This window comes from Helianthus annuus, chromosome 5 (genome assembly GCF_002127325.2).
Source record: "Helianthus annuus cultivar XRQ/B chromosome 5, HanXRQr2.0-SUNRISE, whole genome shotgun sequence".
Taxonomy (NCBI): domain Eukaryota; kingdom Viridiplantae; phylum Streptophyta; class Magnoliopsida; order Asterales; family Asteraceae; genus Helianthus; species Helianthus annuus.
The window spans coordinates 118847738-118870936 of NC_035437.2; the positions used below are offsets into that span (position 1 = coordinate 118847738).

At 35.4% G+C, this 23199-nt stretch overlaps 1 protein-coding gene across 2 annotated transcripts; it reads left to right on the plus strand.

Moving 5' to 3' along the window:
- Positions 1-13904: 13904 nt before the first annotated feature.
- LOC110941154 (calmodulin-binding transcription activator 5) lies at positions 13905-22705 on the plus strand. 2 transcript variants are annotated; one of them, XM_035990149.1, is made up of 15 exons: positions 13905-13966; positions 14058-14230; positions 16267-16392; positions 16605-16720; positions 17008-17096; positions 17249-17294; positions 17389-17494; positions 18156-18269; positions 18347-18396; positions 18482-18721; positions 18798-19495; positions 19599-20163; positions 20651-20956; positions 21659-21784; positions 22271-22705. In XM_035990149.1, the coding sequence occupies exons 2-14, from the start codon at positions 14167-14169 to the stop codon at positions 21704-21706; spliced, it is 2568 nt and encodes an 855-aa protein (XP_035846042.1). In that variant the 5' UTR covers positions 13905-13966; positions 14058-14166; the 3' UTR covers positions 21707-21784; positions 22271-22705. The 2 variants fall into 2 exon arrangements, with proteins under 2 accessions (XP_035846042.1, XP_035846041.1); XM_035990148.1 differs by having other exon boundaries at positions 13905-13963.
- Positions 22706-23199: the final 494 nt, after the last annotated feature.

Consider the following 23199-nt stretch of genomic DNA (forward strand, 5'->3'; position numbering starts at 1 on the left):
TTAAAAAAAAAAACTTCCTTTTTATTGATTAGCTTTGTTCATATGCGTGTTTAGTGCCTCTACTTTAACTTTGGTTATGTACATGTTTAGTCCATCTACTTTTATTTCTTTTAGTATTTCATCTTTTAATCTTTTCCCGTTGCTGCTGTGACAAATCAACCTGGGGGAACAGTGACTGTTTGCTATTGGTGGACAAACGCTTTTACTCCTGGACTTTAATAAAGTTACTCTATGACGAGCATATTTTTACCTATGTATTAATGTAATTTTTATTGAGATTGTGTTATGAGTAGTATGTTCAAGTAACCGGAATACAGAGATACATGTTATCAAACTGAGATATATTCTATTTAACACACGCAAAATGTACGGGGCATATCATGTTGGAAATTTAGATGGTGTGAATGGATATTAATTTAGTGAAATTATAATTTAGTAAAATTATAATTATTTACTAGACTCTTCATATGGGTGGTAAACTCTTAAGTAGAGTTTTTATGTTAATTTATTAGTTTTTATTAGAGTTTATGTCTCTAATAAAATTTCTAATAAAGTGAGACTTTTAGTAGAGTTTTTATGTCAATTTATTAGTTTTTATTAGAGTTTATTTCTCTAATAAAATCTTCAATAAAGTGAGACTCTTCTCTACCCCATATCTCTTGTATGCAAAGTAGGTTATGTGCGTAACTTGATGAAGCTAATTACAAGTGGAGAATTGAAAGTGGAATTTTTAGAAGAAAAAAAAAATAGAAGAGTTCTTGGAGATATTTGGAGACCCATGTGTTGGGTACTTAGAGAGATATGTTTTCTCTATTCGATTTCATCATCTTCATATCATTATTTCCCACAAGTTCTAACACTATAATTTTATCCGGTATAACCCCGGGCGCATGACCATCTCCGGCAGTACATACTGCTTCGGCTGTTGTACCCTGGGAGACAGTAGAGGCGCGAAATCTGTTTTAAGGGAAGCGTGTTGAACACGTGTCTCAACCAAAATCGTCAACGTTTTAGTGTGCTCTTTGTTGCAGTCAAGGAGTATTTTTCAAGACTCAAGATGATGAACACTCGAGTATAGGATGCTATCAAATGCGCGTGAATGACCCACCAGAGATGCGGCTTGAATCAAGATTGGTATATAAAATTATATTTTATATTCTTTTTATTTAGTTATTGCAATCGGTATTGTACTATGATATTTACTACGAATAACGAAAGTCTCGTTATTATATATTTGATAATTATATTTTATAAAAATTTAACCTAGTTCCTATGTAACAATAGTTTAACATTTCAGAAGTTGAGCTAGTTTTTATGTGAATTAATTGTTTAAAGTAGTTGGGCTTGAGATTACATCCGGGCCAGAGACTGAGACTGATACCCACCCGGCCCTCCTCCAAAGGTGGCCTTACATAGATTGAAAACTTCTATAATTGATTGGCTCATGGCTTGACACTTTGACAAAAGAACGGTCAAAATCAAATCGCAACACTTCTACGTCAGACATTATTATTATTATAGCATTTAGAAAAAAAACTACGCTTACTTCGTTTGTATTTGCCATGAACAGTAGTAACAAAGTAAGCATCACTGATGCTTTAGTGGTGGCCACGGGTATTTAAGTTTCACCTATGGTGGGCCCAGGTGAGTTTTCCCCTCCAGATTTCAAGTTCGAGTCTGGGTGATAGGGGTTTCTCACTGAGGAGTTTAAATTGGGGATCTATTATGCATGGGAGCTCTCTAGCGCGGACCCGATTAAGACAACGTATGCTAGACCTCCCGACATTCGCGAATAATTCACACATTTAAAAAAAAAAAAGTAGTAAGAAAGTCAAATTTGGTATCTTATTTGTTGGCTTAAAACTAGAAATCCTATTAGTCTTTTTTAATAAAAGTTTTCATCATGTTTAGAAATCACCAGATAAGACATAATCATGATTCAAGAGAAAGAGAATGAATTGTGCTTCTCCATAGCTTTGTGTTTTATGTTAAAAGTTGTTAGAATAGTATTACATTGTTTTCTCGTTATTCATGATAACATAAAGTATGCATTGTCATCGACTTTCCACCTACCAAAATGTCATCAAATGCATATGACTGACTACGAATCTGACAGCCAATTAAAGAAAATGGGACCTTACACTTTATGTCTTTTGAGTTAACAAATAAATTATTGAATATTGTTTATTTAAATGGATTAACTAGAAAACAATCTTATGTCACATGACATAAATTTAAGCTTATTATTGTTATGTGACAATCCGTTACTGCACCTCTTTTTAATTTAGAAGGGAAAACTATTTTACTTTAATTCCCTTCTTTATCTTAATGGCATTCCTTATTTACTTAATGACCTTTCTTATTTATTGTGTCTTCAGATTACTATACCGTTTAAAAGATATCTGCGAGATATGATATTGATGGAAAAACTTATAATTGGAGTTGAATATACTTATTAATTATTCCCCTTATGAAAATATGAGATTTTTTAATATTCCACTCTATAGTTTAATAAACAAGCACACTATTTTCGGATCGCGATTTTGGCATATAGACTTTTATTGATTATTGCAGTGACTATTGCTCTAGTTTTATCAATAAGATGGCTTCCAAGGTAACAAAGAAAATTTAATCACGTATACATATTGTTTCTTTTTTAAATATGTCAATTATCATAAAACAAATATTATAATTGTCACATAAGCAACTAACATTAGATTACCTGATGGTAGAAAATTGGAGGCTGCAAATTTCAACAAATGTTCTACATATCCTATAAATTTTGATACACCCGACTCTTGAAGAAGGTGATCTCGACCGCCATGCTCCTGTAACTCGAGTGAAAAAATGTGTTTTATATTATTTTACAAACGCTGCTTCTAAGTCTGAAACACACTAAGTTCTATATTGGAAAAAAGTCATATAAATGAACGAAAAAACTAATTAAAGTACTTGATCTGAATATTGGCAGTTCCGGATGATTTTTGTTTTAGCAACAAAATGGAGTTTTAGTGGAATGATCAATGTAGTTTTACTGATAATGGAACCAAAACAGTGATCACCATGGGTATTAAGGTGCGACAACGGACATAAGTTGTTCCTTGATCGAAAATGAGTAGTTTCGATCATTGTAGGAAAGGGTCTAGCAATCATTTGAAGCATACCGGACATCTGCTCCGTATGGGGTCCCACTTAAATTGTATTATTGGTTGCTCTAATTGATCAATCGGTATCTATTGCTTTAGCACAATCTGGATGTCACACCCCTTTCTAAGGCGGAAGCACGAGGTGTGATCATGAAAGGTTTTCATTGCATACGATTGGTAAACATACTACATGCTCATAAAAATAACTTCAAATGTCAAACATTACATAACTGAAATCATAGTTTAAGTGTTTACATCACGAGACAACATATTGTCTGAAAAGTTTACAACTTTATTCAACGATAAACATAAACGACATCCAAGAGCAAAAGTATGACCGCGCGCACATCCACTTTAGTTACCTGAATACATGTGAGTTTTTGGAAAAACGTCAACATAATGTTGGTGTGAATTCATGCAGTTCTTGTATTGAACGTTTGTATACTTTGTATGAAAAACATGGTATGTATCTTGTATAAATCAATTATTTCTGTATGTATCTAGGTTGTTAATGGGTTGCAAGGCCATTAACATGTGACACGACATAGGAAGCATCCAAACCACAGGCATTTTTCTAGTTGTCGATTCACGACTGAGACACAAAAGCACTACTTGGTACTAGTTATCACCAAGAGTGTGGCTGCCCGAAAACCCATTAGATCTAACCTTTTGTTCTGCGATCTTAGTATGTACACGATTAATGATGCTTATGGTACCCTATTCGTGACATGATTTCTCGTATCATTCCTCAATTCTTGTATCCATCATACCATAACTCATGTATTTTCCCCAAGTTTAAAAGTATGTAAAAGATTAAAAGTGGGGACTTTTCTGTAAACATTTAGTAACATGTACTTCACCCCCGAAGTTATAAAACTGAAAACAGTTAAAAGAAAAGGGGGAGCACGAATTCACAACTTTGCGTTCCTTGCGCCGTAAACTTCACCGGTTTTTACTTATCTAGCGTCGTGACCTAAACGTGTTTTATTAACGTTAGTCACTGGACTTGTGTCGCACGAGTACAAGTCACCATCTTTTATGTATTTGTTCTTGTGTTAAAAATAATTTATATTTTTAACTATGTATCTTACTCATATTATTTTCTCAGAAATAAATATAAGTATCTTGTATTTTTCACCCGAGTTATGTATTTTTGTTCAAAACTTCATTTCATGATCATAACTTGTCCAAGTTATTTATTCTATGAAGAAATATATTTTCATAAATATATTCTCTTGTATTTGTCTAAGCATGTTGTATGTGTATTTTTGTATTTTCACTCCTTAGGAGTATTTAGTGTATTTCCAAGTCCTAATACACTATTACATTTAATACATACTACATACACTTAGCACAAAATTTGATGATCAATAAATATATATATTTTTCTCAAAAAATATACATACTTAATATCAATTTTAATCTTGAAGAAATCATCATTTCTTAACACAAAACTTAGGGAAACCTTGGTAAATATTTTTAGATACATTTTTAGGGAATAAGTTTCTCAAAAACTTATATTTTTCTAAGTGTCAATTTATAAAAATTTTGACATAGTTTCCCCTAAAAATGAAGGTTTCCCATGTTTTCAAAACATGTGTTTATTTTCTTTTAAATCATCATCAACATCAACAACACAATCAAGGCTTACCATAAGCCTAGATCATGTAAATCACACTACATCATGAACTTGAAGTTCTTGTAAAAACTTGTAGTAACTTACCATGTTATTTAGTAGGTTTAGTTACCCTTAAAAACATGGTTGTTTGTTTGTAAATCCCATTCTTGAAGGATTTAATCATTTACAACTTGTAAGATGATTTTTCTAAAAATATTCCTTTTGTATTTTTCTTGTTTCATAAGTGTTTATACACTTGTTTTTCTAATAAAAATAGTGTAGGTTTAAGTAAAGAACCAAGATCTTCTAAAAATCATATTTTAAACTTGGTTTTCTTGGAAAATCATTCATAAATCTTGGATTTATAAGTTTACTAGCTCATTTTATTTATTACTTTTCAAGAAATCATTTTGTTTTCAAGTTCATGTCTATGTACAAGGATGATCTTCTTGTGTTAACACATAATCATCCTCTAACTTGCTAGATCATGTGTTCAATCACAATCTAGCAAGCTCCATGTAGTGATCAACACCAATATCTCTAGTAATCAACAAGCAAATATCATTCATGCATCAAACAACATCATTTCAATCACGACTTCATCATATTTCATCTTATGTTTCAAGATTCAAGTTTATGTCTTTTAGTGTTCTTGTTATTCACAACATAGTATATCTTTTATCCACTAAAAATATGAAGTAACAAGAGTTACAAGAAGCTTACTACTAGCTTCAAGCTAGGGAAGAAACAATGAAGAAATCGAGTGGATAAAAGTTAACAAAGGAGGTCCTTCAAGATCCGAGAGTTCCAAGCCTTCTAACCTTGCTTCTTACACCTTGTGAGGAGCTTGGGATGGGTGAACTAAAAATGAAAATGGTGGTGGTGTGTGGGACTATGTTCGGCCGAGAGCAAGGGAGAGAAAGATGGAGTGGTGAGAAATGTGGAAGATGATGGTTACTTATAACAAGTCTTGAGTTTTATCCAATGGACCTTGTGTTTCTTATAGTACTAACAAGATCTTATCAAGATCCAAGTAATATCAATTAAGATTGTGAGAAGATTAAGGTGATCTTAGGTGGGGACCACCATGTGACCGTCCACATGTTATGGGGGGGGGGGTTAAGTGAAAATTTCAATCCCTAATTACAATAATAAGTTAAGTTTCAAGTGTCTTGGTTAGGGATTTAATGTGTTGTTATGTTATAAGGGGTGTTATGGTGTTCGGGGACCATAACTAGTTCAAAAATATTAAAACAATGCTTCTAGTAATATTTTAGTTTTTCGGGTAATGTCCGTTTGTTTGGTTAAATACCGGTTCGTTAAAGTGCTAAATTGCACCGTTTAGTGTCTTTTAAGTATCCTTTTGTGATACTTTCAATTCCCGACACTTAGGAAAGTGTTCTGGATCAATTTGGTCATGTTTTTGCATGGTACAATCTTGTTACAATGCTGAATTTTGCTGAAATATGTAATATTCAGCATTTAAAGTGTGCTTCAGGTGCTTTTTAGTGCGTATTTTAGCTTCCGGAATGTCTATATATTAACCCTTGTGTGTACTCTTGGGTTTTAATGTATTCTTGTCGTTGGACCTACACCTAGGCTCCAATTCTATTGTCTAACTGCTTTCTGCAGCATTGTTGACACATTGTGTCTTACCGGTGAGTTTACTAGTATTTCTAACGCAACGCTGTTCATTAATGCATAAAGCAATATCTTGTAGTATAAAACGTGCACGAATTCACTTGTATAGTATGTAATCAGACATTGTTGACATTTAAGCACATAATTGCAGTCATTAAATAATAATTAAAGAGTACGAAAATTACCGGTTGGGTGCCAGTTGTCACACTGGAAATGTTGGACCTGCCAATTCATTCGAAACCACTTGGCGAGCTGAGTGCTATGTATTGCTTCCTAAAAAATAAATGATGTTTGTTCATACATGCCTTCCAATAGACTGTATACTACAACTTTTCGATAGATTGTATACCACAACTTTTCTATAGACTGTAATTACAACTTTATAATTAACATACCATTAAGCAATTAGGTTTGACTAAATGTTATGGGTGGAATTTCGAACCTATATCCCGAAGACATATCCTGATATTATGTATATACTTGATACTTGTCACACCCCGATATTTCCACATATTACCGGTGGGCCCGGCGGGGAGTATCACGACGTAGTTGATATCATCATAGTCAAATATACACAGTTTATTGCACAACGGAAGTCTTGGTAGAAAATACTATTACAAACCGAAATGTAAAGTACGAATAAAATATAATACAGACGGTTGTAAGATAGGATCCACAGGCGGATCTAAAATATAATACAAAAGCTTGTTCAACAGACTTTAAGCATTAAGAACTTGCAAGATTCTTTAACTAACGCCCAGAGCTCCCAGCCAATTACGAATAGCACCTGTCACTTAGTCTTTTTGAAAAATACGCCAGTTTACACTGGTAAATACAATTAACCGACTCTTTTGAAAGCATTTATGAAAATTGATTTATATGCACAAGGCATAAATATTCTTTTATAACTTGGGACAATTATATAATGATAATCTTGTATCAGATTCACATGTTTGTCAAAAATTTAAGGCCGGGATAAAAGCCGAACAAGACTAATCGACACACCACTAATATAAATCCCACGGCGAGTAATCCTCGACAAGTGGGTATATCTTTACATACGCAACTGACAGGTGTATGCCTACACCCCGTGCTTAAGTCGTGGCCATTTATGGCCTTAAATGAGCTGAGGATATCTAGGACACGGTCGTTAACCCTCAATGTTTATTTGTTATCAAGCAACACTGATTAAAACGGGATTATGCCATTTAACCATTTTCGATTAAGTGTTTTTACACACGACCAAGCGTAATATTTTACCGTATCCCAAGCCCGTATAAGGGAAAATAAGTTAAAAGTATTTACCTGAGCTTAAAATGCAAATTTTTGTATACTCAGCCGTATAATCTACTCAAACAAGTGCAAATAGCTTCTACCGGGGCTCCTAATCTGGAACGAAAGTTTTATTAACCTATTAGATTTCTAACGGGTCTTATTTAAGTTGTAAACTTAGACTAGTTAGTTTTAAAGAAAGGTTTACGGTACTAAACGTTAGATTAAGCGATGACCGGATTGGAATGTGATTTAGACCCGACAAGTATGGAGACTTGTATAAAATGGGTAAACTAAATGCATTTTGGATTTTGAAGTAAAAATGATAAGAATTTACCCGTTTCGGCTAATTTATGCAAACTAGTTACATAAACCGTACCGAACGCGTATATGCATAACGGGTAGCCGGATGAGTCATGTACAAGTTCCATAAGTTATTATGCTTTAAATATGTTATGATATCACTAGGATATCAACAATTATGCCCAATAAGATTTTAAAACCAAATTAAGTCCTGTAAGGGCATTTTGGTCATTTTGAGATTTATAAAAGAGGTTTAAACATAAACTGATGTTCTGGTTAAAAACATTATGTAAAAACATTTATTTTATGATGTTAAATCAGTAAGATATCATACATATGTGTTGTTTACCATTTATGGCCAAACTATGCACCGTAAGGGCATTTTGGTCATTTCACATATGTTTTTAAGGACAAAATTGGAAGTCTGAGTTCATGGCTTATACCTACTGTAAAAGTATTAAATTTTATTTATAAATTCAGTAGGTAACAAGTCTTGGGTGCTAAATATGGTTTTAAAGCATACTATGCAACTAATTAGCGTAAAAGTCGACAAGTGACGATATATGCGATGTTTATGAAATCCTGATATTTTTATCAGCCTTGAATGTTTAAAATATTTATTTTTCATATAAAATCAGTAGGAAAAGGTTTGGCACGTTAATCATATGTTAATCTCATTTTATTAACAAAAAGGGCATTATCGTCAATTATCGAATTTATACAAGAACTCTAAGTTATGGTCAGTATATAATCTGACCCAACATTCCAAAAATCCCTAAAAAATATATCATTATAGTAGGTAATGAGTTTGGTGCCAAAATTTAGGTTTAAACATGATTTATGCACAAAAGCGTATTTTAATTATAAAAAGTTAAGTTTTACGATATCTTGCATAACATTGTTTTGAGACCAGAAAATAATGTCAAAGTAATTCTGACATGTTTATATATCAGTAACTAAGTTATCTATATGACCATATATTCAAAAATCTCATGTTTAAGCTATAGGGGCATAATAGTCAAAATTAAGCATAATAACGGAAACATGCAATTAACTCAGATTACTAAGGGGCCGTGTAGTATAACCTCAGAGGGTTATACTAACATATAATATGGTCACAAAGGAACCTTAAGGTATAAAGAAACTAAGCTAATTTGGGGCAGAACTGAAAGTCAAAGCAAAAGTAAACTTTTGCGACATTCGGTTGCGAACCGAGCCTAAACTCAGAATTGTCGGGTTGAACATGTCTAGACATGTTCTAATAATATTTAACAAGTTATTAAAGTGATAAAACATATTTTATAGCTTCTACATTATCAGTTATGAATTTATTTAAAAACTGACTCGTTTGACTTTTTATGCTAATTACTTTGACCCGACAATTAACTAAGTAAACGTGATAATTAGGAGGTGCCCTTTTGAGGGATTAACACCTACTTAACTACAAATACATAGCCATATTCGTTTAGAATCATGGCTGGACCGTTAATGATTAAACTAAAAGTCAAAGCAGAATTACGATAACTTTGACTTTCGGTCCATATACATATAAAAACTGAACTATAGAAGCTAAGAACACTTACACAAGGTCCTAGCACGAAGTTTGAACTTAGGAGGGCTTCCTTTAAGACCAGGAATCCCAGAGAATGCAGCTAGAGAGAGATGTTTGAGAAATTTGAATGTACAAGTCTGAATTGTGAAATGAAGCACCTATTTATAGAGAACGAGGATGAATTAGGATCAATCCAAGTGTCCCCAGATGTTTTATGATGCCTCCATGTGTCCTAGAGGTTTTACAAAACCGTATGCATGCTGCTGTTTTTCGCTTACAGGTTGCAGAGGATCTTTGAAGATTGCAGGTTTGCATGCTAGCAGCTGCCAGTCATTTGCTGAAAATGGTCCTCCGTCGCGCCACGCGCCAGGTAAGGCAGATCCTGGTGCACCACGCGAGGCAACAAGTTTCAAAACTTGTTTGTTTTGTTGCAAGATCAGTCCCTGTACTTTCTAAACTCGTATATCTTTCGTTTTCAACATTAGGGGCCTTAATTCCAGGTTTCACATGTTTTTGGGAATAAAACCAAGTATTGTTAAGTTCCAGATTCGATAGAATGGTCTCCCGGGAGTAGAATTATCACATTCACACTTTCAACCCTTCTTATTGGAAATTGCAAATTAAATCATATAATTGTACCAAAACTTCATGAAATCATTATCCGACATCCGTGAGAGTATAATAAGACATTACAAAGCCTCGGGATCGTTAAAAGGTCACTCAGAGGTAATAATTAACATGTTGACACTTTTAACCCCTATGTTTTATAAACTTTTGATTTTAATCACAAACGGCTTCTTGCGTCCGACAATTTACTCATTAAAGAATACGAACATCGTGTGAGGTCAATCAGAGGCACAAGTTTGGCATGTTGACACTTTTAGTCCTCCTACATACATCTTTTCACTGTTTGTCAACTTTAGTCCCTCAAAGTTAACTTTTTACATGATTAGGGTTTATGACACGTGTCATCACTATATTGGACATGATTTTTGCGAGGTGTTACAATACTGCGACCAGGATACTAAACCAGGATTTTGGTAACATCATGCGGGGGTATCCTACTCGCCAACTAACGGTTTTCTTTGGTTGCAAGGTATCAATGGACGTGTGGGCTTGGTCCTCCTGAAGACTCGCTCAAGACGATTGAGAGACGAACGTTAGGAGCTGTGGAAGGAGTCCACAACGGTCAAGGGGGAATATCCGATAGAATCCCAAGATTATAGGATAGTTAGTTGATTTTCATAACTATAAAAGGGGGTGTCGGATCAGTAGTTAAACACACACATTTGAACATTCATTCTCGTACACTCATCATTCACTTGCTATTTCTGCAATTAACACCCACTTACACTACATAATCGTTGTAACACTTAGAGCTGATCCAAGCATTATTCCGAAGTTGTATCCTGTTATCTGAAGCAATAAGAAGAACAAGGCAGCCGACGATTGTCAGCTCCCGAGGTTTTATGCCAGAGATCTAGATTGATCAAGTGCTTTCCTCGTACATCTCGTGTCAACCTTTACATTTTCTGCTCATTGTTTGATTATCGGTATAGTTTGATATCCTCAAGCTATATCTTGAAACTGTTTTCTTAAACAACCAACTTAACATATTTTTTTGCAAACATCGATAGCACACTACTTTACAAACTAATCTGATCACTTAATTGATTCGGTAATTTTTGACCAAAACACTAAAATATATATTGACATTTCTATGATTGATTGTTCATTTGTGACTAACCAAGTGTACTGCTTTTTCAATAAATATGGTGCTCCTTAAGAGTTTGGTGTTTTGCTTATTTGAATACCTTTTTAGTCTATGTTTAATAAATAAATTGGTTATTATCCACATGGCTTCACAGGATATAAAGGAAACATAATTTACGCAAAATTAATTGCACAAACAATTTGTTTCGAATCGTCTATGAAGTCAGTATGTTTGTTAGCATGTAATTATTTATACCTAGAATTGATTTGACACATTCGGATAAGATGATTTCTTTCGCATTTCAAATGAGGCAATTTTCATTAGCTATATGTTTCGTGATGACAGTCAACAAAAGCCAAGGATGATCACTGTCTAGGGTTGATTTGTACTTGAATAACCCGTTTTCACTCATGAACATTGTACATCGCTTTATTAAGAGTAAAAACTAGAGATGGAGTTATTTCTTTCAATTTAGTGTAATTTAATATTTACCTTAGTAATTGAACATTTTTTTTATTAAAAAATTATATCAACATTGTTAGATAATATATTTTATTATGAGGTCATCCGTATAAATCCGTATAACAAACGAGAACTTAAACTATTGTCATACTCAATCGTATACTTGTTAGCTATCCGATTATCCATTACTCTTTAGGTTTCTCTACGGGATAAGAGATCATTAAATTTATATGGCTAAATATTAGCAAGTTGTAATATATTATTTGCAACTTGAATACAAACTCACATAAAACCAACTTGAGAGTAGAAACATCGAATACTTAAAAAAATAATATTTAAAGTTTTTAACAAGTTTGGTAGAAATGTCGAATACCTTAAAATAAATTAATATTGTAATCTATACTTCAATATTTTAAAGTTACAATTTTAAAAAGATATTCTATTATATTTTTTAAATTATACTTTTTTAACAACAAATTTCTTTTAATCTCTGTTGTCTCCCTCTCAAACCCAAGTGTTTAAAAATTTTGCTAATTATTTTGGCAAAAAATACCGAAGCAATTAAGTGATTAAATTTAATTTGTGAGGTAGCGTGCTATTGTGATTTGCAAATAATATGTTAACTTGATTGAAAATGAAAACAGTTTCAGGATACAGTTCGAGGATATCAAACTGTATCAATTACAATTATCAAACAATGAGCGATAAAAGTAAAGGTTGACACGAGATGTACGAGGAAATCCCTTGATCAATCTAGATCACCGGCACAAAACCTCGGGAGTTGACAATTGCCAGCTGCCTTGTTTTTCTTATTGATTGAATAACAAGGATACAACTTCAGGATAATGCTCGGATCAGCTCTAAGTGTTACAATGATTATGAAATGTGAGTGTTTGAGTGTTATGTAGCAAGTGATCAGAGAGTGTACGAGAATGTGTGCTTGAAATTGTGTGTGTTTTACTGATCCAGCATCCCATTTATATAGTTTTATAAATCAACCAACTATCCTACAAATCCGTAATACTCTGAATATTCCTTTGTGACCGTTGTAGGCCACTTCTTCCGGCTTCAACGTCTCTCTTTCAACTAATTTGAGCGAGTCTTCAGGGTGACTTGGTCCCTGTGAACGTTAACTACCTGCAGCTGAAGTCTACAAGCAAATCGTTAGTAATGAGCAAGATACTTCCGCAGGATGTTACCAATATCCTGATTCAGTATCCTAATTATAGATAAGAAACATAAAATCAAGATATATTGTCAGAATATGGGCTCAGAATTCCACCTATAACAATTGTCTCAAAAAATATGGCTGTTGGATATCCCCAATCCAACGATTCTATTTTTAATTCTTCAAGATTTCCAATAGAGATATGATGTGACTTGGTGCAACTTCTCATGCGATTTTCACTCATTATTATCTAGACCCTTCCTATAAGACTATGGGGTATGGGGCTTGGGTTGGGGCGTGGGTTGGCTGAAAATGCTCAAGTCACCACCCCGGGGGGCTTGGGTTGGGGCGTGGCCCAAGGGGCGGGAGTTTGAAGCCGGGCGTGGGGCGGGCTAGTGATCCTATGTGGAGGGCTCCTATTCGCTTTGTTGGCCATGTCCTATTCATTTTTCTAATAAACTGCCAAGCCACGCCCCAACCCAAGCCCCGCCATACCCCACGGACACGTCACTCACGGGGGGGGGGGGGGGGGGGGGGGGGGGGGCTCGAACTCCACGTGTCAACTCATGCCCCCAACCCAAACCCCACCATACCCCACAGTCTAACTCCTTTGTATTCGTTTCTTTTTGCTCATTACTCCGAAGTTATCAGGTATACTTCTCTGCCTTTCTCTTTTATTTCAGTTTCCTTTGTTCTTCATCTTCCTCCTTTATACACCTCAATAAATTGAAATATTAGATTTCTTCTCTCTATTATTATTAATTTTTTTTGCTATTAGACTAGTTTCATAATAATTATTTATATTTTTAAAAAGCTTAAACTAATTATAATCCAATACACTTAACCGACAGTCCGCTTTTCATCTAATTTCACAATCCCCCCATTTAAAACACAGATTACAACCTCTAAACACAGATTCAAAGTATCATAATAATATTAACAATTTTCACACTGAAAGATTTTTCACACTGAAAAAGACATTGCAAAAAATGATTTCACACCAAAAGGTACGAAAAAAAAGCCAGAACAGAGTCTACAACTTACTGACCCCATCCCTACTTTAAACACCCATTATTGGTTTTCCTCAGTCGTACCCTCTTTTCCATTTTTCTTCTATAATTTCTGTACAAAATTACAAACCAATCGTTACTGACCTTTCATTTTGTCATCGGTTATTGCAGTGAAGTGATCAAAGTTTTAGTTGAATCTTCTTGCTTTCTTTCACTTTTCGGGTGTTTTTTTAGCTGGATTCTGCTAGATTACATACAAATATTGGTGTTGTTTGTAGCCATGGAGTATGCTGTGTCATCACAGCTTGTTGGGTCAGAGATTCATGGGTTTAAAACTATGCAAGGTGCGTTTAATTTGTGTGTTTTGTTAGATTTGTGTACGGATATTTGTTGACCGTTTACCTGCCATTACTTTTATTTAAGCCAACTCCAAATAAAAAAAAAGTAATTTTTGGGCAATTTAAAAGGATTTTGGTGGTGGACTTTAAATTGATGATTTTGGGAAATTTGAAAGGGTTTTGCAACAGTTTTTGGAAGTTAAGTTGCTTTCATAGGGTGTCCTGGAAAGCTGGAGACTATAGCAACAAACCCATCTTGGCCTGTATTGATTATTTAGGGTAGTCTTGGTTTGTGTTGATTATTTAGGGTCATCTGGACCAAAAAAGGATAACATGCTGAAAAGTTTGGAGGGTTTGGACCAAACCGAACCCGATTACAATATATATTATCTAGTACCGAGGCCCGAACTGAATAAGTGTATGTTGGGCAGCCTTGGGTCGGGTTCAGGGGCGGACCCACCCTTTGGCCAAGGTGGGCGGCCGCACCCTTTGAAAAAAATTTTTGTGTATATTTTAGAGAAAAAACCCGACCACACCCCTTGAAAATATGCTTGAACACCTGGTTCGCACCTCCAGCAAATAATTCCTAGGTCCGCCACTGGTCGGGTTGGGCCCGAAAGATGCTAGATATGCTAGCTCCTAGTTTAAAAAAAATCTTTCTTTAAAGGTGGATGATTTTTTTAATGGTTTTCTAAAGCTCCATGATTGTAGTTTTCTTAAATGGGAAGAAGTATAAAGTGTCTTGCTATTAATGGTAATTTTTAGTTTTTTTACCTGGAATTGAGTGTACTGTTGTTGGTTATTTTCTCAGTAGTGTGTTTTGTTTGTTTGGGATTGCTTATGATGCACTATTAATTTATTAAAAAGATAGTGATCTACTTTTAAATGTTAAAGATTGTTCAGTTTCAAAGGCAAAGTTTTTTAATATTATGTATCCATATTGAAACTGAAGCTGAAAACTAATCAAGAAATTGGAAATAAGCTACCTAGTGTATCTGATTTTGGTAGTTAAAAACAATGAATCCATTGGTCTTCTTGTCGCATGCTTATCGATAGTGTAACACCCAGCCTACCATACAAACAAATATTGTTGCCATTGCCCATATGTAGGCATGTAGCTCACTTTTGTTTTTGGTTGCCCGAATTACCCCTACCCATGTACACGTAACTTTGAAGTTCTCTCATCCAAAACACGTTGGTGGTATTAAGGCAATCTATTCTTTATGACCCAGTATCTCTCTTGAAGGAAGTGGGATTTGACTATGCTGTCATAAACACCCCCTTCGGGATTCATCATCCTCAATTAGGTTCGCCCCATCATCGTAAACAAAACAGGAGTGGCTCTGATACCATTTGTAACATCCAACCCACCCACACTTAATTGTGGAGTTCTCAGCCAAAACGCCTAAAACACATTGGTGGTAATAATGTGAGCTTTGCCTAAGGTGACACATATAATGTATTAGATTCCGAACCTTGTGTATCACTCACAAAGATGTAAGAAAGGCTCTCTGTATGGTTTTAGTACTAATGTTCAATGCACCCTTTCTCCTTAGATAGGTTACATTTGTTTATTTAGAGCTTAAGGTCGGCAATATAAGACCAAGTCCGACCGTTAAGAGGTTTTGTGTGAAATCTGAATGCAGAACCAGTAAGAGTGTTTGAAGAGTAGACTCTTATACATGTTGGAATGTTTATTTTGCCCCTTCAGCATGTCAAACTGTTACTTCTATGAAAAACAAGTTATAATATATATAAAAAAGGAAATATTAATTACAATTATTTCATTAACCTTATCCCATAAAATTAACGTAAGTCAAACTGCATTTAAATATATTGGAATAATCTATATATATGTATATATTAATCATAGCTAAAGTTTACTAGTCAAGTACACACAATATCTTTATGTGCATTATTTTGGTGACATAACTTTTTTTTCGTATCCCTCTTGATGTTCATCTAACGCTTAATTAACTCTTAACCTCTTCTTCTCCTCTAAGAATATTATTTTTTTTTTCTTTTTTTTTCCCTATGAACAGATTTAGATGTGCCTGTCATGTTTGAAGAAGCTAAGACAAGATGGCTCAGACCAAATGAGATACATGCAATTCTTTGTAACCACAAGCATTTCAACATTTATGTGAAGCCTGTGAATTTGCCAAAAAGTAATTCTAATTTCAACCTCTGTTTTGGACTTTTTAAGGTTATGTTTTTCAGTTAAATCGGGCGCAAACTTCAACGTCCCGTGGCATGTACTTTATAGCCTCCGTTAATTCTTGAAAAAACTTGTATCAGCAAATGTTTAAAGTTCATTATCATATTTTTGTTGAAGTGTTAAAATTTTATTCCCTAAAATTTGTCATTTTACATAAAATAGGTGGCACAATCGTCCTATTTGACCGAAAAATGCTCAGAAATTTCCGGAGGGATGGGCACAATTGGAAAAAGAAAAAAGATGGAAAAACAGTCAAAGAAGCTCATGAACACTTGAAAGTAAGCCTTACAACTGCTCATAGTTATTAAAGGTGCGAGGCGCACTCAGGGCGATTTGTTGCGCCCGGGGCCTTATTTGCGCCTAGGCGCTCGCTTTAATAACTATGGTATTAACATAGTTATTAAAGTCACAAGGCGCACTCAGGGCGATTTGTTGGGCCCGGGGCCTTATTTGCGCCTAGGCGCCCCTGGGCGCTAGCTTTAATAACTATGCAACTGCTTAACTTCATATGCAAATATTGGTATATTCGGTTATTTGATACAACATTTCTACGTTGTTAATATAGGTTGGTAATGATGAAAGGATTCATGTGTATTATGCTCATGGTGAAGACCAGTCTACCTTTGTACGCAGATGTTACTGGCTTCTTGATAAGTATGCATCAATTGATATTTGCATTGGTTATGACTTATGAACCCATCTTTTATATATTTAATGATTTATATACGCGCAATAAATATACTTCGTTTGTCTGCCCAAATTAACAGATATTGTAACATTTTCTATTTTTTATTTGCGTGTTACAGGAGCCTGGAACATATTGTTCTCGTTCATTATCGTGACACTCAGGAGGTTGATCCACTATTGTAGACTTTTTGTATATATTCAGTTCTTCAGATTAGCAAACCTCACTTGCTAATATAGTTATCATGAACTCATTATGCAGTTGCAAGGCTCTCCCCCGACTGTCGAATCGAATTCTAGTTCAGACCCGCCTACTTCATGGAATCTGTCGGAAGAAAATGAGGTTGTTGACCAAGCATATTATGCCGGTAAGTATGTTTATTCACTGATATTAAGATCTCCAAAAGTTTAATCTAAAAAAATATATACTTACTTTTATGGCAAATTGGAAAATAATAATCTCATCTTTCTGAAATTGGCCGATAATAATCCCAAGTCAGTTATTAGCCAATAATAATCCAACCTCGTCCAATTTTTTTTGTAAAATAGTCTGCCGTTAAAATAAGCTTAACGGAGTTAAGTGCTTTTCCGAATTACAAACCGAAGTTTTAGGGCTTTTGATCAGAACGAGAATACGAGTCGATTGATGTAAAACTTACCTCGAAATTGTGTTCGAAATGGCTTGAATTTTGTTAATTGGAAGTTAAACACCCGAATTGAAGCACCGTTTTCGTGGGTTGGGGGCAGTATTTCGAGGTAAGTTTCACATCAATCGACTCATATCCTCGTTCTGATCAAAAGCCCTAAAACATCGGTTTGTAATTCGGAAAAACACTTAACTCCGTTAAGCTATTTTAACGGCGGACTATTTTACAAAAAAATTGGACGAGGTCGGATTATTATTGGCTAATAACTGACTTGAGATTATTATCGGCCAATTTCAGAAAGATGAGATTATTATTTTCCAATTTGCCTACTTTTATAGTAATTAATGTTTTTTCAATATTATCGTTTACTGCGATTCTGCAGAGCCTAATGAGACAATAATAAACCATGAGATGAGACTTCATGAAATCAACACACTTGAATGGGATGAGCTTGTGGTCCCAGATGGCTCCAACAAGTTAACGGCACCCGTAGGAGGTAATTAACTTGGTTTAGTTACAAATTAGTTCATTAGACACTAGACAGTTGATTTTTATTGAACGTTTTAATTGCAGGAAACATATCATACTTTGATCAAGATGGACTAAATGGATTTGTAGATACTGTAAGTAGTGTTTGGAGAAGACCGATAGACCTTTATAAGTCGTAAGTATGTGATATTGATGCCATCCTGTTTATTCTGCTTACAGGTGGGCCCCAAAGACGTAAACACTAGCGTGACTCTAGATGTTTTAGACACTATGGTGAACGATGGACTGAAAGATCAAGATAGTTTCGGAAGATGGATGAACTACACCATGACCGAATCTCCTGTGATAGATGACCCTATTCTGACAACACAAACCGCGGTTTCAACCGGTTATAATCAACAAATATTCAGTATAACTGAAGTCTCGCCCGCATGGGCTTCATCAACCGAAGAAACAAAGGTTCCGTCTATATAACCCTATAAAGATGTACCACTTTGTTGTTGTGAGATATTGACGTTTAGTCTGTTTTCTGCAGGTGTTAATCGTTGGGTTATTTAACGAAAAGCATCTACATTTAGCGAACTCGAATCTACTTTGCGTGTGTGGAGATAATTGCATTCCTGTTGAAGTCGTTCAACCTGGCGTATTTCGGTGTTTTGTCTCTCCTCACAGCCCGGGAATAGTCAACCTTTTCATCAGTTATGATGGACACAAACCCATAAGTCAAGTAATCGCGTTTGAATACCGGGCCCCACCTACACACAATATAACAATCTCATCAGAAGAAACGTCTGACTGGGAAGTTTTCCGAGTTAAAATGAGATTGGCCCATTTGCTGTTTTCAACATCCAAGAGCCTTAACATCTTATCTAACAAAGTACCACAGAAGACCCTGACACAAGCCAAAATATTTGCCCATAAAACCCGATCTATTGTTGATAGTTGGGAGCAGCTGATAAGTTCGATGACCGGAAAAAGAGTATCTTTCTCACAAGCCAAAAACGGTTTATTGGAGCTCGTTGTACAGAACAGGATGCTTGAATGGCTTTTGGAAAGTATATTAGAAGGAAGTAAGGTCCCCGAACGCGATGATGAAGGTCAAGGAGTTATACATTTGTGTGCTATATTGGATTACACTTGGGCCATATTCCCGTACTCATGGTCAGGTTTATCGATTGATTTTCGTGACAAATTTGGATGGACCGCTCTTCATTGGGCTGCTCACTATGGGAGGTAAGAATCTTATTTGATCTTGTTTTTTATGTTTATAAAATTACGTCTAGTTACTGTTAGGAAAATAGAATAATTGTGGATTTGTTTAAATCTCCTTTTCCAGGCAAAGATGTGTGGCATCTCTTCTATCTGCAGGGGCGAATCCGAATCTGGTAACGGACCCCACTCCGGACAACCCGGGTGGATCCACCCCTGCTGATCTGGCATCCAAGAGTGGTTATGAGGGTTTGGCTGCTTTTCTTGCTGAAAAAGCATTAATAGCTCATTTTGAAGCGATGACATTAGCTGGAAATGTTAGTGGCTCACTACAAAGTACAATCCCGACTGATGATGATTATGTCACAAGTGGCCCGGGGACTAACATCACTGAAGAGGAGCAATATTTGAAGGATACCCTGGCGGCTTATAGGAGGGCGGCTGATGCTGCCGTCCGCATACAGGCGGCATTCCGGGAGCAATCATTTAAATTGAAATCAAAAGCAGTTGAGTCTACTAACACAGAAGATGAAGCCAGGTGTATAATTGCAGCTATGAGGATTCAACATGCTTATCGTAAGCATGAAACCAAGAAACAGATGAAAGCTGCTACTCGTATACAATACCGGTTTCGTAGTTGGCAAATACGTAAAGATTTCCTCAATAAACGTCGTCAAGCAATCAAAATTCAGGTAAGATATTACATTTTGCTCAAATGTCAAATCTAAGAGAACTTAAGCTCGGCTGGTTTAAAGCTTGAGCCTGGCTCGCTAATACATTTCAAAAACCGAGCTCGGTTCATTGATAAAAATCAAACCCGAGCTCAGCTCAAGCTACGCTCGTTGATTAGTTATCAAATATCTAGCTATTTTACATATACATGTATATAATTATTTGTAATTATAACAAATATAGTATTTACATTTTTTTAATTATAGTTTTATGTATAATAATATATTTTATTTAAGTATATATTTATTACAAAAATTGGTTTATTTATAGCTAGCTCGTTTAGACGTGCGAGCCTCATTAGATTCAATATGTGAAGCTAGGGCTCGAGCTCGTTCATTAACTGACCTCCAACTTAGGCTCGAGTTGGCTCGATTCGAGCTTTTAGGAGCCACCCTCAAGTAGCGTATGATCGGCTCTTCTCATTTACACCCCTATTTGTTGGTGCAGGCTTATTTCCGTGGTTTTCAAGTAAGAAGGCAGTATAAGAAGATAGTATGGTCAGTAGGAGTGTTAGAGAAGGCAATTCTTCGTTGGCGTCTAAGACGGAAAGGATTTAGAGGTCTCCAAGTTGCTCCAGACGAAGAAGAAGATGAGAAGGAAGAGAGCGTTTGTGAGGAAAGTTTCTTCAACGCAAGTAGGAAACAAGCTGAAGAACGTGTGGAAAGATCGGTTGTTCGGGTGCAAGCCATGTTTAGATCAAAGAAAGCTCAAGAAGAATACAGAAAGATGAAGCTTGCACATAACCAAACATCTGTATGTATTTATTACACTTTTTCTCATTTTTTGCAGCCTTCAATGGTTCGTTTCGGGTTATGTTTGTCCTTAAGGGTCAAACAGGTGATGGAAACGGGCAGGTTTCTCCCAAACTGTATTTCTAATGCATGGAAACTGCTAAATCATTTTATTACAAAAGTCACGTTTCTGTCAGAATAATCTGATTTTTGTAATTATATATGATATATCAAAAAATCGTTTTTTTGAGTTAATTGCCTGGATGGTCCCTGTGGTTTCATGTTTTTTCACGTTTAGTCCCCATCTTTTGAAAATAGCAGGTATGCTCCCTCTGGTTTGTTATTTTGTTACTCGGATAGTCCCCTGAGTAGATGTCAGTTAGTTAGGAAATAGCAGGTATGCTCCCTATGGTTTACATTTTGTTACTCGGATAGTCCCCTGAGTAAATGTCAGGGGACTATCCGAGTAACAAAATGACAAACCATAGGGAGCATACTTGCTATTTCTGAAATGTGGGGACTAAACATGAAAAAACGTGAAACCACAGGGGCCATCCGGGCAATTAACTCTCGTTTTTTTTAAATAAAATGTTTTGGGTCAACCCAACTTTTACACAAAATTTGACCTTTGCAGATAAAATCTTGTGTTAACGGTGAAAATCAGGATAATGCAACTACAAAATTAAAATACACTTATACTTTTTGTTAACTTGTCATCTTGCAGTTGATGTATGAAGAGCTTCTTAATCCAGTTATGAACATGAAAATATGATAGTTGTGTGTTTTGTGACATAATTGTGCTTCAGACAGCTACGTACGTATATCTTGTAAATGACTAGACATAATTAAGGTATGTATTTTCATCTTTAATTATTATTTTCATCTCAGAGAGGGCTTCGTATATATTGTGCTCATAATCATACACGTGGACGGCATGATTTGTGACCAGTGGCGAAGCTTGAGATTTCCGACCGGGGGGTCGAAAATGTATATACCAAAAGTTTCTATAAAACGGGCGGTCGAAAACGTATATACCCAAAAATTTTATACGAAAACTACATACTCTCCACTACCGAGCGAAAAGTTCGGGGGATCGGCCACCCCCTCCCGCTCCCACTATCCTTCGCCCATGTTTGTGACAACATATGATGATTTGAACATGTTAGTTTGATACTTTTTTATGTACATTACATACACATGTGTATGTAAACAATAAAAAATTTTGAAATATACAAACCATTAATAAAAAAATTAAATGACTCAGTTTTGTTCTGTGTTTACTTGCAAAAATTTAGTGTTTTGAAATGATCATGAATTAATAAAAGTTTTTTGGCAGTTGTATCCGGTATCTATATTAGGTTGATCGTCGGCATTGTTTCTTGAAGATGCTATAGACCTTTAGGAGTAAGTCGCGTGCACACTAAGGTCTCATCTGGGAGAACATACTGTTGTTGGATTAAGGTTTTGTTTTATAGGCTTTGAATTTCAAATCTGTATCTTGGTGGGTCCCTTATTCTAATACTATGGTTTTTGTACCATGTATTGTCAAACTAGGAATGTGATTGTCCTGTAGTTTTAGGTTATCGGGGTCGAGAAGTTGATAATTAGGACAGGTCATGTGTTTTGCTTCGGTTCGAGTGTTTTGCTCAAATGCGTACGTAAACACTGTAACTATGTTCTTAACTGTGGTATGTATAATAAGGGCTGTATAACTTTCAATAGTCAGGCCTAAACAAATAATTACATGTCATTGGAATGTTTTGTTGTATGATTTGTTATTTGTAAAATGTAATAAATCTGATTTGGTAAAGTTTTTGTTTGATATTACTTGGAAGAGAACTCCTTTATTTATTTATTTATATTTTTTGAACGGCCAACAAAAGAAATTTATTAAAAACTAGCTAGCGGCCAACACCAAACTTACAAACGCCACAATGTACAAACTCGGCTAAACTCAAGCCAAGCCCACCAGAAAATTAGAATACATTGAAGCTGAGCCCTTGATCCCACGTCATGGAAACCTCCTTTGACTGGTGCTTAACCCATAAGAAGCTCTTGGCCTTTATGTCTTCCACAGTGGCAGTGACGGATATGGCCCTCCCCGAGAACATAAGCTCATTTGCGAATAGTCCGGATGGCGGATGCTCCAAATGGTCACCAAACAAACAGCATGGAAGGCTTTCCTTTTCTTTACTGAACCATCAACAACTCATGGGAATCAAGGATATCTTTTATGCTAAGGCAAAGAAAGGCGGAGCTTTGTGC

Coding starts and splice junctions, on each gene's coding strand:
- LOC110941154 (XM_035990149.1), top strand. CDS start 14,167: ATGGAGTATGCTGTGTCATCACAGCTTGTTGGGTCAGAGATTCATGGG. Junction 17,097..17,248: donor TGTTACTGGCTTCTTGATAA/GTATGCATCAAT, acceptor TGCGTGTTACAG/GAGCCTGGAACATATTGTTC. Junction 17,495..18,155: donor TGACCAAGCATATTATGCCG/GTAAGTATGTTT, acceptor GCGATTCTGCAG/AGCCTAATGAGACAATAATA.